This window comes from Neopsephotus bourkii, unplaced genomic scaffold (genome assembly GCF_033783945.1).
Source record: "Neopsephotus bourkii isolate Nb327-2 ecotype Australia unplaced genomic scaffold, CSIRO-AGI_Nbou_v1 NB_168, whole genome shotgun sequence".
Taxonomy (NCBI): Eukaryota; Metazoa; Chordata; class Aves; order Psittaciformes; family Psittacidae; genus Neopsephotus; species Neopsephotus bourkii.
Window position 1 is genome coordinate 9331753 of NW_026900684.1, and position 22839 is coordinate 9354591.

The following is a 22839-nucleotide window of genomic DNA, read 5'->3' on the forward strand; positions in this document are numbered from 1 at the left end:
TGTCATAATTTTTTTCCACATCATCAAACTAAGCTGAGTGAGTGAAATGGGTTCAGATAATCTGTAGCCCTCCTGAAAGCTTTCTAATAAAAAAAAAAAAAAATGCATTTTCTTCAATTCCTAATGACTTCCAGTATTTTCATGCATCCTTCCTGTGCACTTTTATGGCATTTTATGGTAAATTTTTAATACTTTTTTTGTGTTCTTTCAGATTGACTTTAATACTGTCCTGTCCGATGGATCTAAAAAATTTTCCAATGGATGTGCAAACGTGTATAATGCAGCTGGAAAGCTGTAAGTTTGCGTAATGTATTATCCTATCAATACTTTTTCAGGGATTACAACAGCTGTGTAGGAGGTAGATAGAACAAATTTTCAAAGAAGAATCCTCTATTTTACCAAAGGAATATGTGAAACATACATGATTTTCAAAGAAGGAAGACTTTCTTTCATCCTTACTTGTACAGAAAATCTGAAGTTACTACTGAAGTACCCAGTGCCGATTTATCTTTATGTAAAAACTTATGCACATAGGAATTCACCATTAAGTCTTCCCTCTGTTCACACGTACAGGGGGCAGTAATATGGAAGAGCATAAATGAAACATAAAGGTAACTTAAAGAAGTGATTTATATGATTTACATGAATATCCCCAAATCAGTAATAACTCAGCGTCCTAAAAAGCTAGAAACAAGATGATACATATTAAGTTCCTGCTTTGCAGATTCCTGCCCTAGATCTTCACCATGCCTACATATTCTGGCTATATATATATAGTTTTTACCTAATCCTAGTAGGGATTAGAAAAAGTGTTTATTACAAAAGAGAATTGTAGAAGATTGCAAAGGATATGTATGCATTTATGTATATGGCTATGCACTGTACCTACACAAGGTATACTTACACAGTTCTCATCCCAACTGTGGCAGCAGCTTGGATCAGTGGGCCAGCCCCAGAAATATTTTGCGAAGGGCTGCTGTGCCCTTGGATTATGAAAAGGAAGAAGTCTATACAAGGTATCATTTAGTGAGGGATAAAATGTGAGTATGATCTAACCACCAGTCATAACACTGGAAAAATTCAGCAACTTCTGAAGACTCTAGGCTTAAAGGAATTTGTAGCAGCACAGATGGCTTGACATTGAAACCATGTTTCAAAACACAGAAAGAAAAAAAGACCTAAGAGTTTTCTATCGCAGAGAAGATCCAGGAGTTTGACCAAACCTGGTGTTACACTAGAATTTCAATGAAAAGGTAAAATTACAACTCCACCTATTTCAAATAATCTCTTCGTAAAGCCTTATTTTGCATTATATGCAAATATCATGAGGAGAGCAGAGAAGGTGAAACCAACTTAGATAAAACAGGCTTTACAGAATTATCTTTCAGTTAACAGCAATACTTTTTACGTGCAATAAAATTAACATTTGTTAACTCAATCCGTCATACAATCTACTTATCTCCCTCGATATCTCGCTTAGAACATAAAAGTGGATTGAAAGCATACAACAGTTATGCCCTTTCAAGGCACAGACACACAAGACAAAACCAAAGGTTCTGTCTGATGCCATGATCGAAGCTAACACAAGATGTGTGAGGAGGAAGGCACAGATATGCATTAAATTCTAATATTCCTTGTAATAAGAAAGTATTTGGAAATTGCCTTTTCCCCTTAAAATAAGTGTACTTTGGAAGAGATTTCTAGCAGAAAAAATGAGGTGAAGAACAAAAATAAAATGAAGTAAGCTTTTCTTAAGAAATTCCAGCAATCCAAAGATTCTGGAAATACAGGGGAAAACAGATGAATGATAAGTACCCATCTTAGTGTGAGATCTAGATTTACAGGTTTAGGATCAATAAGTAGAATATCTACTTATAGATATTTCCTGTAGAATTTCCTTCATATAGAATGAACAAACTGGATTATCTGAAAGATATCATAGATCATAAACAAAAAGCACATAATTTTATTAAACTATTTCGGGGGGGGTGTCTTATTTTACTGGAACAAAGTAACATCTGAGCGAAAGGGGAGGTAATTATCTATCAGTCAGTATGTCAGAACTGTTTGTAGCATAGATAATGCAATGCTTTTACAAAAAATTTCGGGGTGAGTATGAAAGCCTGATCTGACTTTCATTACAATGGACAGATGGTAATGTTATAAAACAGGCTTTCAATGTGACGGCAATGGAAGAATCTGACAGCAGAAATTTTCTTGACTGAAATTGAAAGATAATTATTTGCTGCAAATGTCAAGGAGTTTAGGCAATATTATACATTCAGTATTGAAGCAAAACTTCACAGCCAACCCAAGCAGAAAATCCTCCTGATAACCTATGTCACCTTTATAATTAATGTGGCTAAATAGAAGGTTAATATGAAGCAGTTGTACCAGAGTACATACAGATGGCAGGAATATTCACTATATACAATTATGCTTCAAACAGAAAGCACCATAGTGTTTGACTGAACAAGCAAAAGGTATAATTTTAAAATTAATAATAATAATTTAAAATAATAATATGTTTTAAAAGTTAAGAAACTGTTGCTTTAACAGCTTTGTAAAGCTCAGATGTATTTTTCCTTTTGTTCAGCCCTTGTGAGGACAAGTTGTACAACAATTGGGCATTCTTGAACAAATAGGCATCTGGTTTGCTTTATAGAAAACTTGCAGGACCTCGCAATTCCCACAAACTACACCACAGGGATCCAACACATATTAGCTGAATAGCACTGTAGTTGTTCAATTGTATTTTTCAGCAGAATATTTTTCACTGAAGTCTTGTTTTTAATCATTTGATTCAGTGGGAGTAAATTCCCTGCTGCACATTCACAGAGCAGAGAAAGGCAATGTTCATGAAAGAAGACCTGAACAAAATACAAATGATCACTTCAAAATCTTCTAGTTACAGAGAAAGATCAAATTTGATTTCATAAGGAAGTTATGAGTAATAAAGCTTTTCCCATATTGCCTTGTCTAATTCTATTTTACATCTCCAGACACTGAAAAATAGAATATAGGCAAAGTAGCTGGCCTGAGGCAGAAAATTTTGCAGCATGTAGGAGCAATGGCTCTACCTATGTGTCTGATATGAGAACTACCAGTTAGATTTGCAAGAACAAGACAGCAGTTCCCTGAAATGGCTTTGGGACAGATCCAAAGAAGTTAGGCACAGCAGCATCATTTCCAAGCTCCTAGATCTTCAGAAGCAGGAATTCACCTGCCGAAACCCAGTTTCTTTATACAAGAACTGCAGGAAGAGAAATTGGAGGAGTTACAGAAAACATCTGCATGCTGGACAGGAAAGTAACAAGGTTAAAAAAAATGTTTTGTACAAGTCTGAAAACTGAATAATTCCCAAAACTTAGAAAAAGGTAAGAAGAAGCATTCCAGAATCTTTGGTTAAGAACAGACATCTAGTTCTCTTTAAAATTATAGAAGAAAAAAAGAAAGATGGGTGTATTTAGCATTTTCCCAAGCTTTATAGCAAATATCCTAAGGTAAGAACTGACATAACCCCGAGAGCTTGAATCCATCCAAGCATCTCTAATTTCTAGGCCATGGTGTCATCCTCTCCTGTAGCTGTCTGACTTACGCTTATTTGTGCACAGTGAGACAACTTAAACAGGGGGATCAAAGCACTAACTCTGGTGATTAATGCACTGTCTGGGGAAGTAGAATATGTGGGGTTTCAAAGCAGACAACACAGTCATGTTATGCCCTGAGTAAATGATCTGATCACCAGGCTGTGTTATAAAAATTAAAGCAGTTGCAGGAGCAAGACAGCAGCAGCAGCCATGCTTCCAGATGTTTCTTTTGAAAATCATGATCATAGCTTTTTTTTCTCCTGAGTGACAAGTTGGGTAGGATATTGTACAATTATGAACCTACAAGACCCATTTATTTCAGTTTCTTTAAAATGTACCTGATCTTGGAAGCCTTGCTCCTGCATACATCGCTAAGTAAATCAGACTGTTTCTAACAAAACCCTCATCTTTTTCTTACTCATTCTACCCTCAGGTTGCAAAGAAAGACTGACTGTCATTTATAAAGGACAGATCACAGGTTTTAGCTTTGCTGTAAAATTATAATTTTGTTTAGTACTAGATACTTTCCTTTTATATTGATACTGTTGCTCCAGAGGAAAATTCATGTATAGCTTTCCTTCCCAAATGATGTATTTATTTTTAGCCAGCTCATGTAACATTTTTTTCAAAGTCAGTCCAAGCAGTAGAATTTGCCCCTGGTTAAAGTACTTCACTTATAGCATGAAAAATATTTAAGTGGAAATGTCTTCTATTTTTAAAAGATTTATTTTATCAGATGATTTCTCAGCAACTAGAATGAGCTGCTGAATGAAATGCACATATGAAATGATCCCTTCTCTATTTCTGTGCATAACACCCGGGTAGCCTATAGGCATGTGAGATAATTTTAGTTTTATTCTGCTTGAATAAGATACAAAGAAATGTCAGCTAGATACATATTTGTTTCTGTGGCCTGTCTCCTAGGAAAAAAATGTTTTTCTTTCATATACTAGAGCTTGCTGTCTCTTCTTTAAGTTGCACTTTTATCTCATAGCATTCCTTTTTTCATATATTACAACTTGATGTGACATTCAATATCCCTGAATATTCAAATAATAGTAAAAATACTCAGTTACAAAAGAAGCATTTGCATACTAGTAGAAACATAATACAACATATGTGAGCGCTTTGTTCCTCGTATGAAACATATTACAACATATGTGAGGGCTTTATTCATGTACTTTCAAAATTGCATGAATGAAATGTTATATTTACTATTAAGTTTAATAATAGAGTTAAAAAAGCAAACCACAAACAGTATATGCATTTTTTTTTCAGGAACCTCACATGGGTGTCGATAATAACTTGTCAACAACATTTTTTAAAAGATTTTCTGGGAAAGATGACCAAGACCGAGAGAAAAGTTTGTTTTTCTTTTTTTCCAAACACTATAGTTTCCCTTACTACTGAGAAATACTTCAGAAGGATCATGTTCTTTTTCCCTTCAATTTTTCCTGAAACCTGAAATTGAACACGCTGAAAATTTTCACTCTAGTTAGACAATATTCAGTGCTGTCTAAAGGCTACCCTTAGTACATCTGTCTTGTCCAACTTCTGCCAGATTTTTGCATAGATTAGATACGTTAAATAGACTATCACTACAGTTCCATTTTATTTTATGTCTTGATATTCAAGGCACAAGTCCTGACAACCACTCATCATCCAATTCATTATCTTTTCCATCTCCTTCCTCAGTAGGTATGACCACATCGTTTTACTTTCATTTTTTCACACATAGCAGCAGCTCTGTGACAGACCATTTGCTAAAGAAAATCTGCAGGCCAAATCCAACTTTCCCAATTGTTTCAGGCCCTCTACACTGTCATTTAATTCTGAATTCCACTTAGTTTGCCAGTTCTTCATTTTGGCCAGTACATGTCTCGCTAGCTAATTACCTGGAATGACTTCAGACTCCTAAAAATGAGTTGTCTCTTTAAAGAGAGCTGTTAGCTGAGAGGCTACAGTGCCATGCATATGCACAATTCCCAAGTTTTCCTGAGAAATACTCCCTCTGGCAAACTTCTGCTGCTGGGATGAGAACCTTGTTATTAACAACAATTTATCGTCTGTTTTTGCATTACAGATGTGCAAGACTTCAGACTTTGGGTTAACAGAGACAGTATTAACATGACCTAACCAGTCATGTAACTTCTGAGCAGTGCTGATCAACATTACAATGTAGGGCTTGTTCTTTCTTCCCAGTTCTATCATGATACCTCTTAGATTTTGTGTGATTAGTAATATCTTTGTAGAATTAAGTAAGAAAAAACTATGGGCAGTAGCTAGACAACAACAGATACACTGCAAACTGCCCTGTACTTCAGCCACAGTAGCTGTTTTGTATCCCATAACACACACAATTTGTCACTTTTACTTCCTTTCTCAACCTTTGTGCATTTTCATATGGCAAACCAAAACCCTAGCACACTGCTTTTGAGTGACAGAAATCCTTACTAACTCACCTTAGCTTGGCCTGGTCCTGTTGACCACTATACTAGGTGATAGCCTCCATTGCTTTCAGCTATTTCTGTAATATCAAAAGATCACTTTTTCCATCAACAAAGAAAAAGTGTGCTACGCCCCTGTATACTAATTAGGCCAGTGACTGACTGTCCTTTTTCAATACTAACAGGTCGCCACTAGGACTTTCCTTCATAACATTGTATTTCCCAATTACCAATAATAAAAATATCTGGTAGCAATTTATAATAGTCACCAAAACCATTTTATAGTCAAAAAAGAAAAACTGTCTTTTAGTGAGAGTTTGTATATCATGTTGGGCTGCAGAAAATGTAAATAAGAGATAAATATGTTCTCCTCGCAAAGCAGCAGGAAGAGATGTAATATAGTAGGACTGAACACAAGAATTTAAAAGTAGGTATAACCATTATGTAGCAAAAGTTTACCTTCAAAGACAGGTGTGCTCAGAAATAGGTTCACAGATTTTAATTCGGGACACATAGGCTAGGACTCCCTTCAGGCAGGCACATCACATTTCATATGGAAAGCAGAATACAAAGCAGAAACAAGGCTCAAAAAGAAAATATTTTATGCTCATACCCATTCATACCCAGGAAGTCAGAATTCAAGAGGTAAGCACTTATGTCTACTACAGAATATCTCCATATATCTAGAAACAATAAACATTTAAAGTTATGTGTAGTTCATAAAAGCACTCTTCTGATTGACTTTAAATCATCTCAGAGTTCAATAGAAGGACACTGAGACGATTCCTCTACACAAAATACGACTGATAGAAATGTCAGAGACATACAAAATGTGATTACGTATTTTGTTATTTTTACAAAAATAAACAAAAACGCCATGGCAAAACTGCTAAATTCATTGCCACATGAACATTTGGCATGTGCTTCTGCAGCATAGCCATCTAGAAACAGACATGACTGGAAAGATAGGGCTTTTATAGGCGTGAATCTGAACTTGAAAACCTACAAGTTCTTCATTCCATGACTATGCTGTGAGTTGATTCGTCTTATTTCCACAAAATCAGGGTCCTAGGTTGTACTAGCTCTTCCTGACAGCTAGTTTCTCTGAATTCAGTATTTATGGACCTAGCAGCACTATAAAGATGTTTTATTCTTTATAACTACTACATATTTCAATGCGGTTCTTACATGTCATGGAATATATTTAAGAATATATGACATACAATGCAAGTTTGTACCAGTACATCTGCTGAGAATATAGTCTTCACATTTGAAGCCCACAGGTTTGTTGCAGCAGCTAATCATTTCCTTTTTGCAAATGTAGGCCTCAGTATTGAAAATACATATGCATGAAAATCTGTATAGTCCCATTGAACTCAGGCAGTGGCATCAGAATTTTAAATTAATCCACATAATTCTAATACTGTACACTTTTATGACTGGCAATTCAAGGATCCTAAATCCAAAAAAATAACACTCTGACCTCGAAGCTTCAAAATTTTCATTACCAAAGCTTCTTATATTTCTGCTACTTGCTGTGCACTTAAAGCCCCTTCCACCCCCTGCTCTTAATGGCACTGAGCAATCTGGTGCCTTATCCATGTCAGTAACATAAGACTCTGTTGCTAAGACTGAACTTTAAGGCAATGATGTTTTCCTGGGAGCCCAGGCACTTCAATAAGGGACACTAATTACATTAACCAGCAAAACTGTCAAAATTAGGAGGACTGATCTATAGGCTTATTGTGTATATAAATGTAGTAGTATATACGCTACAGTATAACCACCAACCGCTTTAAATGGCCATTTCTACAGAAATGTCTTTTTCCCCTTATGCATAATGCACATAATACCATGAGCATTATGAGTGTGCTATTCAGCAGTTCTTCATAGAATTATTTAAAAACCAAAAATATTTTCTTGGTTTTGAGATATTTAGAAAGCTCAGTGAGTTCAATTAGTATTGCTGTTCCTCCTGAATAACTTCTAAAACAGAACAATGAAGGGTTTAGCCCTTTCTGTGCGTAGAATATACTGGGATAGGCCTAGGATATGACCTGCAGTTTGTTCTTACAAATTCTCCTATTCTGCATTATTTCTGTTAGTGAGTAGATACTCTTCACTGTAGTCTTTCTTCCTTTTCTCCATGCTAAGAACGATGATAGTTGGAAAAAAAGAGAAAGAAAGAGATTTTCAGTTATATCGAACTGTACCAAGTAAGAAAATTGTTTCAGTTGGAAAATCAAAAATATTTGTCCTTATTAGCAGTGCTCACTAAAGAAAATTTAGAGACAAATTTTTGCTAACAAATAGTTCAATATACTTAAATAATTAATGTTTTCTCACTTCCCCAATTACAGGACTATTACAGGATTTTAGATTTCCCTAATTCCATAAGCACATTTGAATGGGCCATGTATTTCATATTTAATAAAGGTCCATAAATTTGATATAGATTTAAGCTGTTTGACATATGTAGTGGAAATATTATATGCATTATACTGTTTAATATTTCTTTGGTATAACACAAACTCACTTCTCCAATAGCTTCTCTATATTTTAAGACACACTTTATAACTATGATCTTGACTTACGAAATGGAAGTTACAGTATTGAATGTTAGAGCTATATTTGGGCATTTTAAATGTAAACATGATAAAAATTACTTACTACAACAGCTTTTTGCACATATTGCTATTATTTTTGCCAGATCACACTAGAGAATAATTAGTGGGCAGGGTAGATATATAATAAAAATTAAAAGCATGAATTAGAGATGAATGAATCTGATTTACTGAAATACATTTTGACACAGCAGTTGTTTCTTGTCAATTCAATAAATTTCACTCAGGGAATATGACTTCTGGCCATAATCTACATGCTTCAGATGATAATCTGCTTTATACATAACTACTTTTTGTCTGAATTCATGGAAAGTTTGATAGGACCCATACTTTTGATATTTTTATAGTTTGCGGCATTTAATATTGGATTTTAATACTGTATATATGAAATGTCATGCATACAATAGACAGAAAAATAAGTGTTTCCTTGCACAGTTAATATATGGCTGTAATCACTTGAATAATTTCTTAACTACTTGTTTAAAAGGATATGATCTCCTTTTTAGCAAATTCATCCAGCCCCAACAGAATGCCAAAGTAAACCACCAGTCAGCCCAAGTGTCTGTTGTAAAGCTGTATATATGTATATATGTACTCCCCAAAGAAAGAATCTAGAAGAAAGGAGAGGTCTTGAAAACAGTTTAAAATTTATAAACAACAAAGATTATAGACTCATCCAACACTGATCAGAAAAGATGATGTCTCAGATTTGAGGTCAGCATATAAGGGTATTATGGCTGACTCGCATTTATTCATATTTACATATTCAAAGAGAAACAAAGTCACTGACTATAACAGGGGAAAGATTTATGCCCACATATCAAAGAATTTATTTCCTTCACTGGAACTCAAGATTTCAGTATTTGCTGCAGACAGTTACTCTTAGAATGTTCTGAAAAAAAAATATACATTGAACAGTAATTTGCTATTGAAAGATTAAAAAATATTTGCAGTTAGCAATAGGTTATCCTCAGCAGCTCATGACTACTGGACTAAAGCAGAAAGGAAACATTGCAAAGAAGCAAAATAGATGAATGAAATATATAATTTAGACATAAAAACCTCTCCCTTTTACTTAGCTATTATAAGTGTCTCAACTGTGCCCTTGTTGTTCAAACTATTACAACAATAGAAGCTACCTAGTTTTAGATTTCAATCTTAAAAACTTGCTTTGTCCAAATGTATTAGGTTCTGAGAAAGTCTTAATAAAAACTGAAGAATAAGAATCCTTTTTTTTTTTTCATTTATTATAACCAGATAAAATATATCAGAAAAGTAATAAAATGAAATGTCAGGGATATACCGGAAAATTAATATATGACATATCAGAGGACGTAGAGTTATTTCCCCCAGCGATATTCCATGTGAATATTCAGCTGAGAGGTGGAAATAACAGGGGAAAGTACTTGCCATTTACAAAGTCTGGCCCTTGTTTACTATTCCTATTATGGCTTTTGCTGTTTTATTTAATCTTATACAAACATGAATGAGGTATGGATAAATCCAGGAATCAGGATATTCAAACTGAATGCCTTTAAATGCCATAATACATCACAGTCAGCTAATAGGAGAAGATTACGATTAATTTCTCTCCCTTGTTTTGTACCAGTTTCAGAGAAAAGTATTTTTTTCAATTCAAGGAATACTTCAGTCTTGCAGAAATTTTCTTTCATTGGTCTCTGTGAAGAGTTTTCACCTTACAATTCAAATTGACATACATCTATAAACATAGCTTTCACAATCCACTATTTCATCTCGAATAAAAGGAGGAAGACACCTGAGTGTGAAGGGCCTGTTGGATCCTTCACATGCAGGGTAGGGTAAGATGATCCCAAGCACCCAAGAGAAATGGATGCTTAGCTCATTTTGATGCTTTTGTTAATTCCATTAATAGACTGACTATAAAGATCTCACAAAGGATGCAGAAGAATGGCTTTTTTTCTAGTTCAGAATGTTTGGTGATACAAGCAGGCCTCTGTATTATCTCCATTTTGTGACATTTACTCAAGCTAACACTATTTGGTATGTCCCTGCTTTTTTGAAGCTGACCTAGTGTTGGTTTGCAATTTTGTTTATTTTGCTTTTCTTTTTAGTTGGATACACAATGAATGATCTAATTTTCGAATGGCAAGAAAAGGGAGCAGTTCAAGTAGCAGAAGGTCTCACTCTGCCACAGTTTCTGTTGAAAGAAGAAAAGGATTTATGTTACTGCACCAAGCATTACAATACAGGTAGGAAAGCATGTTAGCAATTAAAACTGGAAAGACATTTAACATTTATGTTATTTTGGAAACTTGTTTTATTTATTTAATTATTCTTACTGAACTCACAAGAAGATTAAAATGTCCAGGTGCATTGTGCAGGATAATGCAGTCTTAAATAACTGAAATGATGAAACGAAACTACCTAAAGGCTGATCAAACTTCTGTTTTAGTAAATTTAAGAAACTACATAGCTCACATAATTCAGAAAGAATTCAGCCAGGAGTTTTATTTTTACAGTAGGTGCCATGAACACATCTACACAGAACTGCTGAAATCAAAAAGTAGTATGCTGTGCACTAAGCATGGCCTGCCTCAGTGAGGAAAAAGGGACAAGGCATCCCTATGAGCTGCTGTCACATTTAGATGGGAGAAAGGGTTTATTGTCACAACTCTAGAGGACAGCATGGTCATTGTTATATTTATGCATTGCTTTGGCCAAACTGCATTTCTGTGGCCAAACAGGTGCTCTAAAATATGAGAGCAGCCCACACCCCTGAAAAGATGGCTGAGGTTTGTGTCTCTACTTAAAAAAAACAGTTGGGCCATATAATTTGTCCAGAAAAGTCAAGCTGTTTACAAGTACAGAAAACTGGGAAACCTGGATGCAGGCACTCATCACATGCTTCAGGATAGAGACTTTAAAAGACCTCAGCAGGCAAGAAGACAATTGCACAGATGTGAGACATGCTTATGACAAGCAGGGGGAATAAAATGCAGTGCTGAGTGGCACCAGCTGCAGGCAGAAGAAAGGGTATGTCATCACCAGAGGAAGCAGCAGAGTGGTCTGCTCTGAGTTACAGAACCAAAGTTAGGGTTACAAATCTAGAAGAATTCTATCAGGGCAAACCAAAGAAAAAAGACAGTCTTACTCATTCAGGACTACATTTTTTGTGAGATTCTCTTCTTCAAGTACTTTCTCTGGAGTATTTAATTTTTTATTCAGGTCTGCAGCACAAAGTTAATCAAATTAGAGGGGTTTGATTTGCTTTCTAGGAGAGCAGGAGTGCCTTTCATTACTTTTTACAGCCAGAATTATTACCTACCAATTGTAGACTAAAAAACACTAAATAATATATTAAAAGACAGCAACTAAGAGTTTCTTTTCCTCCACTATATCACTCAGATATGTGACTAGTAACGTGCTTTCTTAAGGGTCCTGCAAAGAGGTGATGTAGACAGATACCCCTTAAGGACACTCCACAAGAAACGAAACAAAACAAAACAAAAAAATCAAAACCAGAAATAAAACCTATTTTTCTGGCCTACAACAGAGTAGATAAAATGAATTCTTAAAAGAACGCTAAGCAACTGTGCTTGGTATGCAATAAAGAACCAAAGAAGTGTATTCAGTTTCAATTTACTTACAGCACAGGATGAAAGCTCTTCCAAGACATCCCATAAAACAGGAAAAAAACCAACCAAACCAAAAGCCTCCCTGTGAAGCAAATTAATGTGAAGCTTCAGGACAGTGTCTGGAAACTCATCAGTGCATGTCTCATCAGCGTTTCATGCCCAACTGAAAATGGATCACTGTAACCACAGTTTGAAAAATAAAATGCTTCTAAATATAGGGACATAACAATTTCAGAACAGTACAGCATAATGGCTCATCAAGTTTTGTGTTCTGAAGTGACGCAACAACATTTCTGAACATTTTCATGTTGTTGCGTCCACTGGTATATATGGCAAACTTGGGAAGTGATGCAGAATCATAACAAGTAGAAAAATCACAGTATTCAAACCATTCACATTACAAGGATGGTCTTGCTCTACCACGTCTTCATTCACTTCCTGTGTGACACGTATTGCTCCCCTGGCCTCTCATGCAAAATGCAATTTTATTGCAATCATTTTGAAAAACTAACAGTCTATGACAGGCTGAGGACATGACAATCTGTAGGCACAGAAAACAACACTGCCTGACTCCAAAAGGGCATTTTTCTCTGCAGAAGAGACCTCGGTTGTCACCCCTCCACTGATAAAAATTGAAACATTCATTGCATAAAAAATTATCAGCTGTCCTTGAAGCAGAGATGTTACGTCTAGAAGCCCTTGCTATTTATGTTGCTGTTAGATTCTCCTTACTTTCTACTTCTCCCCTCTGTGACACTGCTAATACAGTGGAGCATGTGACTAGTCTTTCACCTTGCTAAACTTCTGTTCAAGTCATTATCTACCAGCCTCTCAGACCTTTCCTGTACAACCGCTGCCTACCCAGTCCATCCCCAACCTGTACCAGTGCATGAGGCTACCTCACTTTCATTGCAGAACTGTGCATTTATCTTTACCAATTGCCATGATGCTGTGGTGGGTCCTCCAGTCCCTCTGAATAGCAGAGGATCCGTTCTGAGCAAGTGCAAATTCATCAAGTTGAAAAAAAAATAGTTTATCCTTTCTCCATTTCTTTTCTATTCTTTTTACCACAGTCATTACCAGTCTTGCACCAATGTTAAGCTTACCACCTGCCACAGAACAAGCCATGTAAAGTCACTTATTTCCTGGCCAAGAACTTACACTTATGTAGTCAATGGCACATGAGAGCACCAGCAGTGATATTCCCCAATATGCCACTGATATCTGCAGACCATGACTTGAAAGAAAAACTTAATGGTAGTACATTCCTACAGCCAGTTTGTGAATCTTAATTTTAGATACATAGACACCAGCTATATATACGAGAACAGGTCTAGTTTTATATGACAGACGCTTGAATATTATTATTTCTAGTCAGGCTGCATGATCATAGACACAGCCTGAATGTTTTACAACAAGGAAAAGACAAGTACTTTTACAAGCAATTTTTATCTCTTTGACTATTCTCAGTGTGTGTTGTAGTGCAATAGACATTTGTTTTGAGTAAATAATGGTCCTTTTTTCCTTCATACAAAAGTACAGAGATGAAACAAGAATACTCAAAGCATTACAATGGCAACTATTTAGGGAGAACCTGGGAATCCAGGGTATTAAATGTTAGAAAACAGTATCATAAAGTGCAGCAGCCACGCTGCTTCAATCCATGCAAAATCTGTTTCTTGGGTCTACCTATTGAGTCTCCCTATTGTTTTGTCTTAGAAAATGAGTCAACTTTTGCTTTTAGAAGAGAGGACTACCTAGTTTTGCTCTATAGGGAAAAGTGCATCAGCTGCCTTTTTCAGTACCTCTTTTCCAGACAAAATGACAAACTGACTTCTACAAGTCTAGAAATGATAAACACTGCAGCAGTTCAGGACTGCACCTAGAAATACACACTCTAACACAATGTTCAAGCTCAGACTGAGCTTGAAAGCTTAGGACCTTTATGGGTAGTACAGGAATCATCTGCCTAAAGAAGTGATTCCCAGAAGGCAGACAATGGTAGAAGCCCTATACTGTATTAAGGGATCTAAATCTAAATCAGTAATTTTGGCTAAGCCAGGGAAGAAGTCTCGCTCTCCATTTCTCCTTTCCTGCTATCTCTCAGTACTTAATTTCATGTGAAATCTGTGTCTGTAGCTGTTTATCAAGGGGGAAAATGCAGTGCTAGAGAAGAGACCATCATCACATCTCAGTTGCCTCAGGACTCTGTTAGCAAATCTCCATAGATAGCAATATTTTGGCCATTGGGCTGTTTTTTTGGTCATTAGTCTTCAGTAAAAACAGAACCATGTAGTCCACCTCTGTATTGGCAGACGTGTTGGAACCAGAATACAAAATATCAGCTTCCCAGATCTAACCTTCATACTCTGCAGGGTTCCATAATGATTTATTCAGATTTGTTTAATTTAGTTTAGTTTAATTTTGATAAGCCTTGAATTATTCTCTATTCAACAAGTATGAAATTCTTACTTAAGTAAATAGTTTTATGTAATTTTGCTAAGCTATACAGTCTTTAGGCCACAGTCTTATCTACATCCATAAAATATTTTCACAGTACATTGGCTATTAGCATTATCAATGGCTTTTCTTACATGAAGATTAGACTATGACCCACTAGCATCTAAAGTAGTATCAAGAAGGAGATACTTCAGCAGATATCTCTCCATTCTCCATGGATTAACAGTTAAAACTCTTCATGCTTAGTTCCTTTATTTTTTATTTTTTAATTCTTATTCCTTTTATATTTTGCTGTTATGAATTTTCAATTTCATAGTGTTTTAATAAATATTATTACTTTTATCTTTGTTTCTCAGGCATGCTATTTCTTTGGTTCAGTTTCCTAAGGTGATTCTCCATTATGAAAATTTTCTATGTAGCTTCAGAAATAGCTCCTCAGCCTTCCTGGGAATTGTAAACATGACCATGATATTGTGAGGGTACAGTAACGAAAGCTTCCCACAGGGAATATCTTAAAGTTTGCTGAAAGGGGACAAACCTATTTAAGTTCTACCAATTGCTGCCTCTGGAGCAGTGTGAGGCAGAGGAAACTGAAAACGACTCCTTACGGCCTGAAAGATACTACTTATGCTTGCTTTTGCTTGCACACAAGCACACTCCTACCTGTATAGATCACTACTTTAACAGCACCTGCCATTGTCAAAAGAAGTTGTACAGCATGAAGGTGTGCTAAGGTGGAAAACTGCTCTTCTCAGGTTACTCACAGTTGGCCACAGCAGCAACAACCAAAAAAAGAATATGTGACTTAAGCACTGACTCCAAAGAAAAGCCACTTGTAGTTTATGGGGAAAAGAAAAAACATATAGAATGACTGGAATATCAGTTTCAGTGTGGACACTGCATGGAAATCATGCCAGCCCAGTAGGTCTGACCTTGATACTAAAGAACTTGTGTAAGAGAGAAAAATGCACCATCTCCTGCATATATATACCAATACGTTCACTTCGCATGCATAGGTACAGTATTCAGCAAGACAGTACTTTTGGTGCCTTTAGCACACTTGAATCCCTGGTTAGGCTGGACTTCCAAACATGAAGAACCTCTCTTTCAGGAAAAAAATGTTTATGTTTTAGGAAGCTCTTAATAACTGTTCTTTCTTTTGCATTAGAAAAATCTGCTTTTATGGATTGTGTGCACATCTAGATTTACCCTTAGTCTGAAATAGCATCAGGCTTTAATATGTTACGCAGCCTCAGCAAAACCACAATACCACAAAGGTTTCATACGTTCCTCCTGGCTACTCCTCATAACGTTTACAGTGAATATCAGAATGAACTAGAGTTTACCTTCTGTGTACTGCAAATGAATTTTTAGAACAATGCTTTTAGCTGCTTGGATATTTCTTTCCCCAGCTGAGACGACTTCATGGGTATGTCTCTTCTGATCTAGTCAAGCATCCAGTCAAAAAGATTAAAGCACAGCTAACCTGGCTTTGGATTTGAAATAAAATACAGGACAAGAAAGGAGACCCACAGCTGGAAAACAACAGCACAGCCTCTGCTGACTGCCTCCTAGCTGAAGTTCACAGCTGCTAGTTCAATCTATTTTTTTTTTTCCCATTCTGCTTCATTAGCCAAGTTTATGCAAGTGGCTCTGATCTCAGCCAGGAAGGGCAAAAATTAACATCACCCCTTCCATGCTTAGATCAGTAACTGTTACAACTGCAGTGCCAAGACTGATTTCCAACTGTTGCCTTTCTCCAATAGTCAGCAGTGGAGTAATAGGGAGAAGTCTACCTGGGGAGACAGCAGTCTCCCAGGGAAGTTGCCAAGTATTAATCTTTCAATGCTATTCTGGAACAAAGCAGATGAGGAACACATATGAGTTGCAAGTCCGTAAACTCACTGGGCCTGAGACAAAGGCAGGAATCTAAAGTCACACATTCCGTGCAGTTAGGTAAAAGTATTTTTTCACTTCACTTTCTTATTTTCAATTTTTGTCTATCAGGGATTGGGGCTTTTCATTTGTTTTGGGGGTTATTTTTAACCTTGGTCAATAATGTCTGAAAAATACAAATCCATGCAAAAGAATCTTTCAGTATAGTTCCTCTAACACATCACTCAGATTCTGGCCTCTTCATTATACCATCTCTTTTCTGTACTTTTCTATGATTACAATATATTCCATTTGTACTTCTCTCATTGAAAATCTCTTTCATTTTCTCAGGGTTCTGTTCTCCACAGCTGTTCTCCCTCCTTAGTTTAGACAAACCTGGCAAACTTACAACCACATAAAAAAGAAACCACATCAGACCTACTACATTATTTATTGCTCCCTCTTTAGGACATGGTGCTAATAGCTCTGTAACAGTTCGAGCCCTCAGGAAGAGTCTTAGATCTTTTATCCCACCTTTCTCTGGAGAAAAAAAAAACACACCCGCACCAAAAAAGCAAAACCAAACAAAACAGTGAGCAAGCAGTAGCCAGTGTTTACTGACACTCCAGTCATGCACAGTCTTTCTGATGCGCCTTAGTTTTCCTTCCTAATTTGTTTTCAAAGAAGAATATAGGACCCTATAAGAAGGAAATGCTTCATGCTGAACTGTAATTATTGTGATGCCAAATAAAACAGCTTTGCAAGAGACCTAGATCTGCTTGATGCATTTCTGTCACTCCTTACCCCCATGATTTCCTGTGATGTATGCGAGAGAGAGAGATCAGTGCTGTCCGAGTCTGCTGTCACACACAAAAAAAAAAAAAAAATCTTCAGGGTAAGGATCAGTTTGAAGTAAGAATATGATTTTGACAAAGACCCAGTGCAGAACTTCTAGTTATGTGAGCTGTACTGAACTGATAAGTAAAAGAATGTATCTTTGTAGTTATCTTTGAAGATCCTGGAAGAGAAGCATAAGGGAAAACCCTGGTCTTTTCCTGTTCCCTTTGTTAAACTAGGACTTCATCCCTTGATTGAAACAAAAATCAGTTTTTGAAGCTGGGACAGCAGATGGTTGAGACAGGATTTGGGACACAGATTTCAGTAGTGTAGATAGGATTCAGAAAAAAACAGCAATTAGGAATGGAACTAATAATTGAGCCAGCAGATATAAAACTCCTGGGATATGTCATTTTAAAATTGAACATCATAACTACTGTCTTTCTAAACAATTTTTTAGTGTCTCAACAGAATTAAAATTTTATACAATGATAATTACTATGACATCATAGAAACAACTAACAGCCTGTGAAGAGAACTATTATGAAAAGAATTAATTTCAGCAGAAATTTCCAAGCCTAGAATGAAAAAGCATTTCAGTTTGACTTTATCTGAAACTCATTTCTGTTTGTCTAACACTTGTCACAGCATAATACACAATATATGAAATTAGTATGGCATAAGCTCATAAATAAGTCCATTACATGAATTTTGTTACTATGATAAACATTAAAGCACTATTAATGTGGAATTATTTTCTATAAAATTGCATTTTGGCAAATAAAAATGGATTAAGAAACTATCCATCCAAATAGATACATTCTATAACAAAAAAACTGCATACCAATTAAGAAATAAACAACTATATAGCTTTCCATGTTAAATTAGGAAATTCTTTCATTCAAATAAGGAAGAAATCTGAGCTATGCATATTTCCTGCTGTAAGAAACTGTGTATTCATGTATACTCTATTTACAGTAACAGCATTGCCGTCAGCACCATTCATATGTGACTAATATGAGCATTGAGCAGAATTAGAAAATCTGATGAGACCAGGTCAAGATCTGTGAAATCTACAGTCCATGGGGTAAAAAAAAAAAAAAAAGCAATCTGGATAGGAGAAAAAAAATGGGTTTATGGCATTTCTATGAGAAAACTAATATTTTTGTTCTGGCTTAAGTTGTTTGATGTTCAGTGTCTGGGATAAAATAGGTCATTTAATTAGCTTCTTGAAGTTAGTTAATCTCAAATCCTCAATTTCTATTTAAGTCTCAGACATTGTACTTTTGAACTGGAACAGTTTCAATGGGGATAAAAGGCGAGATTTAGCAGAATCCTAATGTCCAAACTGATCTCACTATATTTTTCTCAAATTCATTGAACTAAAAAAAAGGAATTTAAGCTTCAAATTGAACCAAAAGATAAAGAAGAAGTTATACAATAGGAAAGGAGCCCTTTTCTTTGCATACATCAGTATTTCCAAACAATAGAAAAACAAGTATGATCACACAGAAGAAGTTTCCTTTATCATAATGAATTGTGTTTTGGTTTTTATAAAGAAAGAGTTCCAGAGGTTAGTGAATTCTTAAGTTTTCAGGTTTTCTGTCCACTTTCTTTTCAGTAAATACTCCTGTTATAACAGAGATAATGCATATTAAAGATTACTGAACAGAAATCAAAACATCCATCTTTCATTAGAGAACAAATATATTTGACAGAGTGTAAATTCTTTAATGTGTGCACTAGATGTTGAGAGTAAAGAACATTCTATTTTTATTGAATATTTCTCCTTGCTATAAAAAGGAAAGTTTACGTGTATTGAAGTCCGATTTCACCTTGAGAGGCAGATGGGTTACTATCTCATCCAGATGTACATACCAAGTCTCTTGATCGTCATTCTCTCCTGGGTGTCATTTTGGATCAACATGGATGCAGCTCCAGCCAGAGTGGCTTTAGGCATAACAACTGTACTGACCATGACAACACAAAGCTCAGGTTCACGAGCATCTCTTCCAAAGGTAGGCAGAATTTCCTTTGTTTACACCACGCTAGTACAGAGTCATAATGCTGTGTGACAAATAAACACCTTCAGTCAACCTTATAATGTGTGTTTGAATTATCAATATTCAAGCATCTTCTAAAGGAGATAAACTTGAAATATTTAGGTGGGTTTTGAGTCATCAGTCAAATATATTCCATTCCTCCCACCTCAACTATTTAGCCAACTGTCTACTAAATTCCACAAAATTCAATAAGTAATGAAAGCAATGTTATTGAGTACTATATAAATGCTGCTTAGCACTTGGCTAGCTCATCATTTTCCAGATCCCAGTATTTGATGACATGCTAACAGATATCACTGAATTTCTAAAGTTCATAGATTCTAACCCTCTCTCAATGATATTTCTTTCTCAAAACCTGCCTACATTATAAATTAACTCACTAGTCATAATTAACTAGTTAACAACTAGTTAACTCACTAGTTACAATTTACATTAAAATATAGAAAAATGTGAAGCTAAATAGTTCCAGACAGCTGTATAAAGAATGGCTCACTACACACTGTAAATACCTTAAAATTATATTTGTATGATTAATTATTTAAGTTTTCTGGCTTGTCATGGCTTTAGAGATTTTCATTTTAAGGCTTATCCCTTGACCATCTTCATGTTCCACTGCACTTAACAGAAATAAAATATACACAATAAAACTACACAAGGTCCACTTCTGTATTTAGTTTTAACATGGTATTTTTATGCTGGCTAATTAAATTTTTCTCCAAGTAAAATAGATATCCCTAACAGGGGTGTGTCTTATGCCTCAAATATATGGAACTAAATGCATCTGAATCTAGAATCAACAGATAACAAAATTATAGAAAAACTCAGAAAAAGAAGACTGTAAGAGGTTACCAAAGAGAGCTGCAGACTTTTTTTTTGTCACATTTTTTAAGCCTGAAGCTAGTTATGTTGGTTTATATGACAAAGCTCTTATAAATCTACACATGTGGAGAGGCCCTACTTTCCTGGTTCAGATTATGTCCTGCAGCAGAGCTTGGCATTAAAAGATTGCAATGAGTTCATCTACTCTGTAATTGGTTTTCAGTAGTTCCACTGTGTCAAAATTACAGGACTAATTTGAACCTGTAACTTTGATTTAGTGTGTCTATATTAGCAGAGAATGAACATACCAGAGTTATCCATTTATCTCCCATCTTCTACCTAATTTCTATTCCAGGCACTTTAAATCAGATCTATTCTAATACAGGAATTCCCACTGGTCCCGCTCTAAGGTATTCTTTGGTTCCTTAGTATCATTCACAGATCTCAGTGGGACAAATGGAGGAAGAGCATGTGCTTCTTCTGGATTATTTGGTTTGTGATAGTGTAAACAGTACCTTATAAGGAACTGTTAATAAGAAACAGTAAACATATTTTGCCAAAGACTACTTTTTTAAAAGAAACATTTAACATTTACAGCTTGAATTGTTGTCCCTCTTATTATCTAGCTTTCATGTTAAGTTTTGTTTTATAAAAGTAGTGTTGGGATGTGGAGATATTAATGAACTCCCTCCTTCCTGATATGAAATGCTAAACCTCACATCTGTGGTTTTAACACAGTCTTTCTCACTATAGGTATCATATGTCAAAGCTATTGACATCTGGATGGCTGTGTGTCTGCTCTTTGTATTTTCTGCACTTTTGGAGTATGCAGCTGTAAACTTTGTGTCAAGGCAACATAAAGAACTTCTGCGATTCCGCCGCAAAAGGAAGAAGAACAAGGTAAAAGTAACAACATTCACAACTTTGAAAGAGAGTCAGAGATTGATTTATCCCAGGATACAGGGTTAATTTGGTAAACACAGTCAAGGCTTAAAGTGCCAATATAAATAAAATAGCAGCATTCGCTATAGGTAGAGTGTCACTACAAGGACTATGCACTGCATAAATCCAACTTGAAGTCTCAAAGAGGGATTAAGAAGGATTTAAATGAGGCATGGACCATGTGGAAGCCATCTGCACAAGCATGAATTTCACTCTATTAGAAAAGTTAGATTCTTCGGTGGATGAATGTTGCTGGTCTTGCAGCAGTTTTTATTGCATTGAGATCTAACAAATAATGTTTCCTAAGTTCTTTCTAGTATTCAGTTCAAAGCCTTAGCAGCAGTGTTTTATGTAAATATTTTAATTTAAAAAATAATTAATATTATTGATGAAAAAACATTTTATTTTAAAAGGCTGAGAAGTTTTTTTTTCTTCTAACATTAATTCAGTGTAAATTGTTCATACAACTAGTAAGAAACTTTAATATGCCAATGGTTATTAATATTTCTTTTATAGCTGAAGATATCTAGACTAACAACAAAATAAGCCACTACCAAGCGCAAAGTCAAACAGCTAAGGCTACAGGTTTTAATTTTAAAGTTGCAGTCAAATCAAGCAATAAGCAAAATTTCTTACAATAATATGTAACTCCTACTTTGGATTTTTTGAAGAGTAAGTTTTTCTCCAACCTACTCATTAAAGAATATGCACCACTGGTGTCATGCAGAGCCCTTCTGCTGGCTTTTAGTGGCTACCTAGAGTATCACTGTGGATAAAAGTCTGACTGTAGCTCAAACTTAGCTCAGTAATCTTTTGTTCCTGAAGACTTGCCTCAGTTTATTGCTTACACCACAAGGAAAGGACATTTTACAGTTTTTTTCCCTTTTACTTAGAAGATATGGAAAATCTGTAATGCAGCAAAGCTTACCTAAGCATTCTCTACTAGTAAGACTCCATGCTGAAGGCAGGCTGGACAGTCAGATGAATATGACATTCTCACACATTTGCCTGTTTCAGTGTTTTGGGTCCTAGACTTCAGCTGCCGAAACGTATGTGCTGTAGCATAGAGGATGATTCAGCCCACCTGTACCTGTTTTCAACATTTGCTCCTGTGAAAAAATGTGTTTTTTTCTTTTCACTGGTAGTAGCAGAAAAAACACTTTCTGAGACACACATTTTTGTGACAGATTATTTGTTTTTCAATTGTGGCAGTTCTCTGAAAGCTGCTTAATGGTTTGGAATGGGTAAGTGGAAGACAGAGACAGATTACTGGGCAGGGGACAGGTGAGCCACAACAGATGTGTCATGTATCAAACAGCAGTGGTTAGTGATATATTATGTGACTAAACCTCTAGTCTATTCATTTTTTTCACCATGTGTTATAGCATCTTCTGGATGTCACACAAATTTACCATATTCAACTTTAGCAATATCTTTCTTGAGCACAATTCAATTATTATAAATGCAGGGTTAGAAATTGGCAGGTAATATTACCTACCTTCCTCAGAATCAAACCAAACCTTTTTCAAGCCCCATCTTAGCAAGACTTCAAGCTCACCAAAGAC

At 35.7% G+C, this 22839-nt stretch overlaps 1 protein-coding gene across 3 annotated transcripts in view; it reads left to right on the forward strand.

Moving 5' to 3' along the window:
* Nucleotides 1-22839, forward strand: part of GLRA3 (glycine receptor alpha 3) — a 75552-nt gene that overhangs the window by 45141 nt on the left and 7572 nt on the right. For all 3 annotated transcript variants that reach the window (XM_061372437.1, XM_061372420.1, XM_061372428.1), the window contains exons 5-8: nt 212-294; nt 10755-10892; nt 19254-19468; nt 21086-21232. In XM_061372437.1, the coding sequence (XP_061228421.1) occupies nt 212-294; nt 10755-10892; nt 19254-19468; nt 21086-21232 (583 nt within the window). The remainder of the gene's footprint in view (nt 1-211; nt 295-10754; nt 10893-19253; nt 19469-21085; nt 21233-22839) is intronic.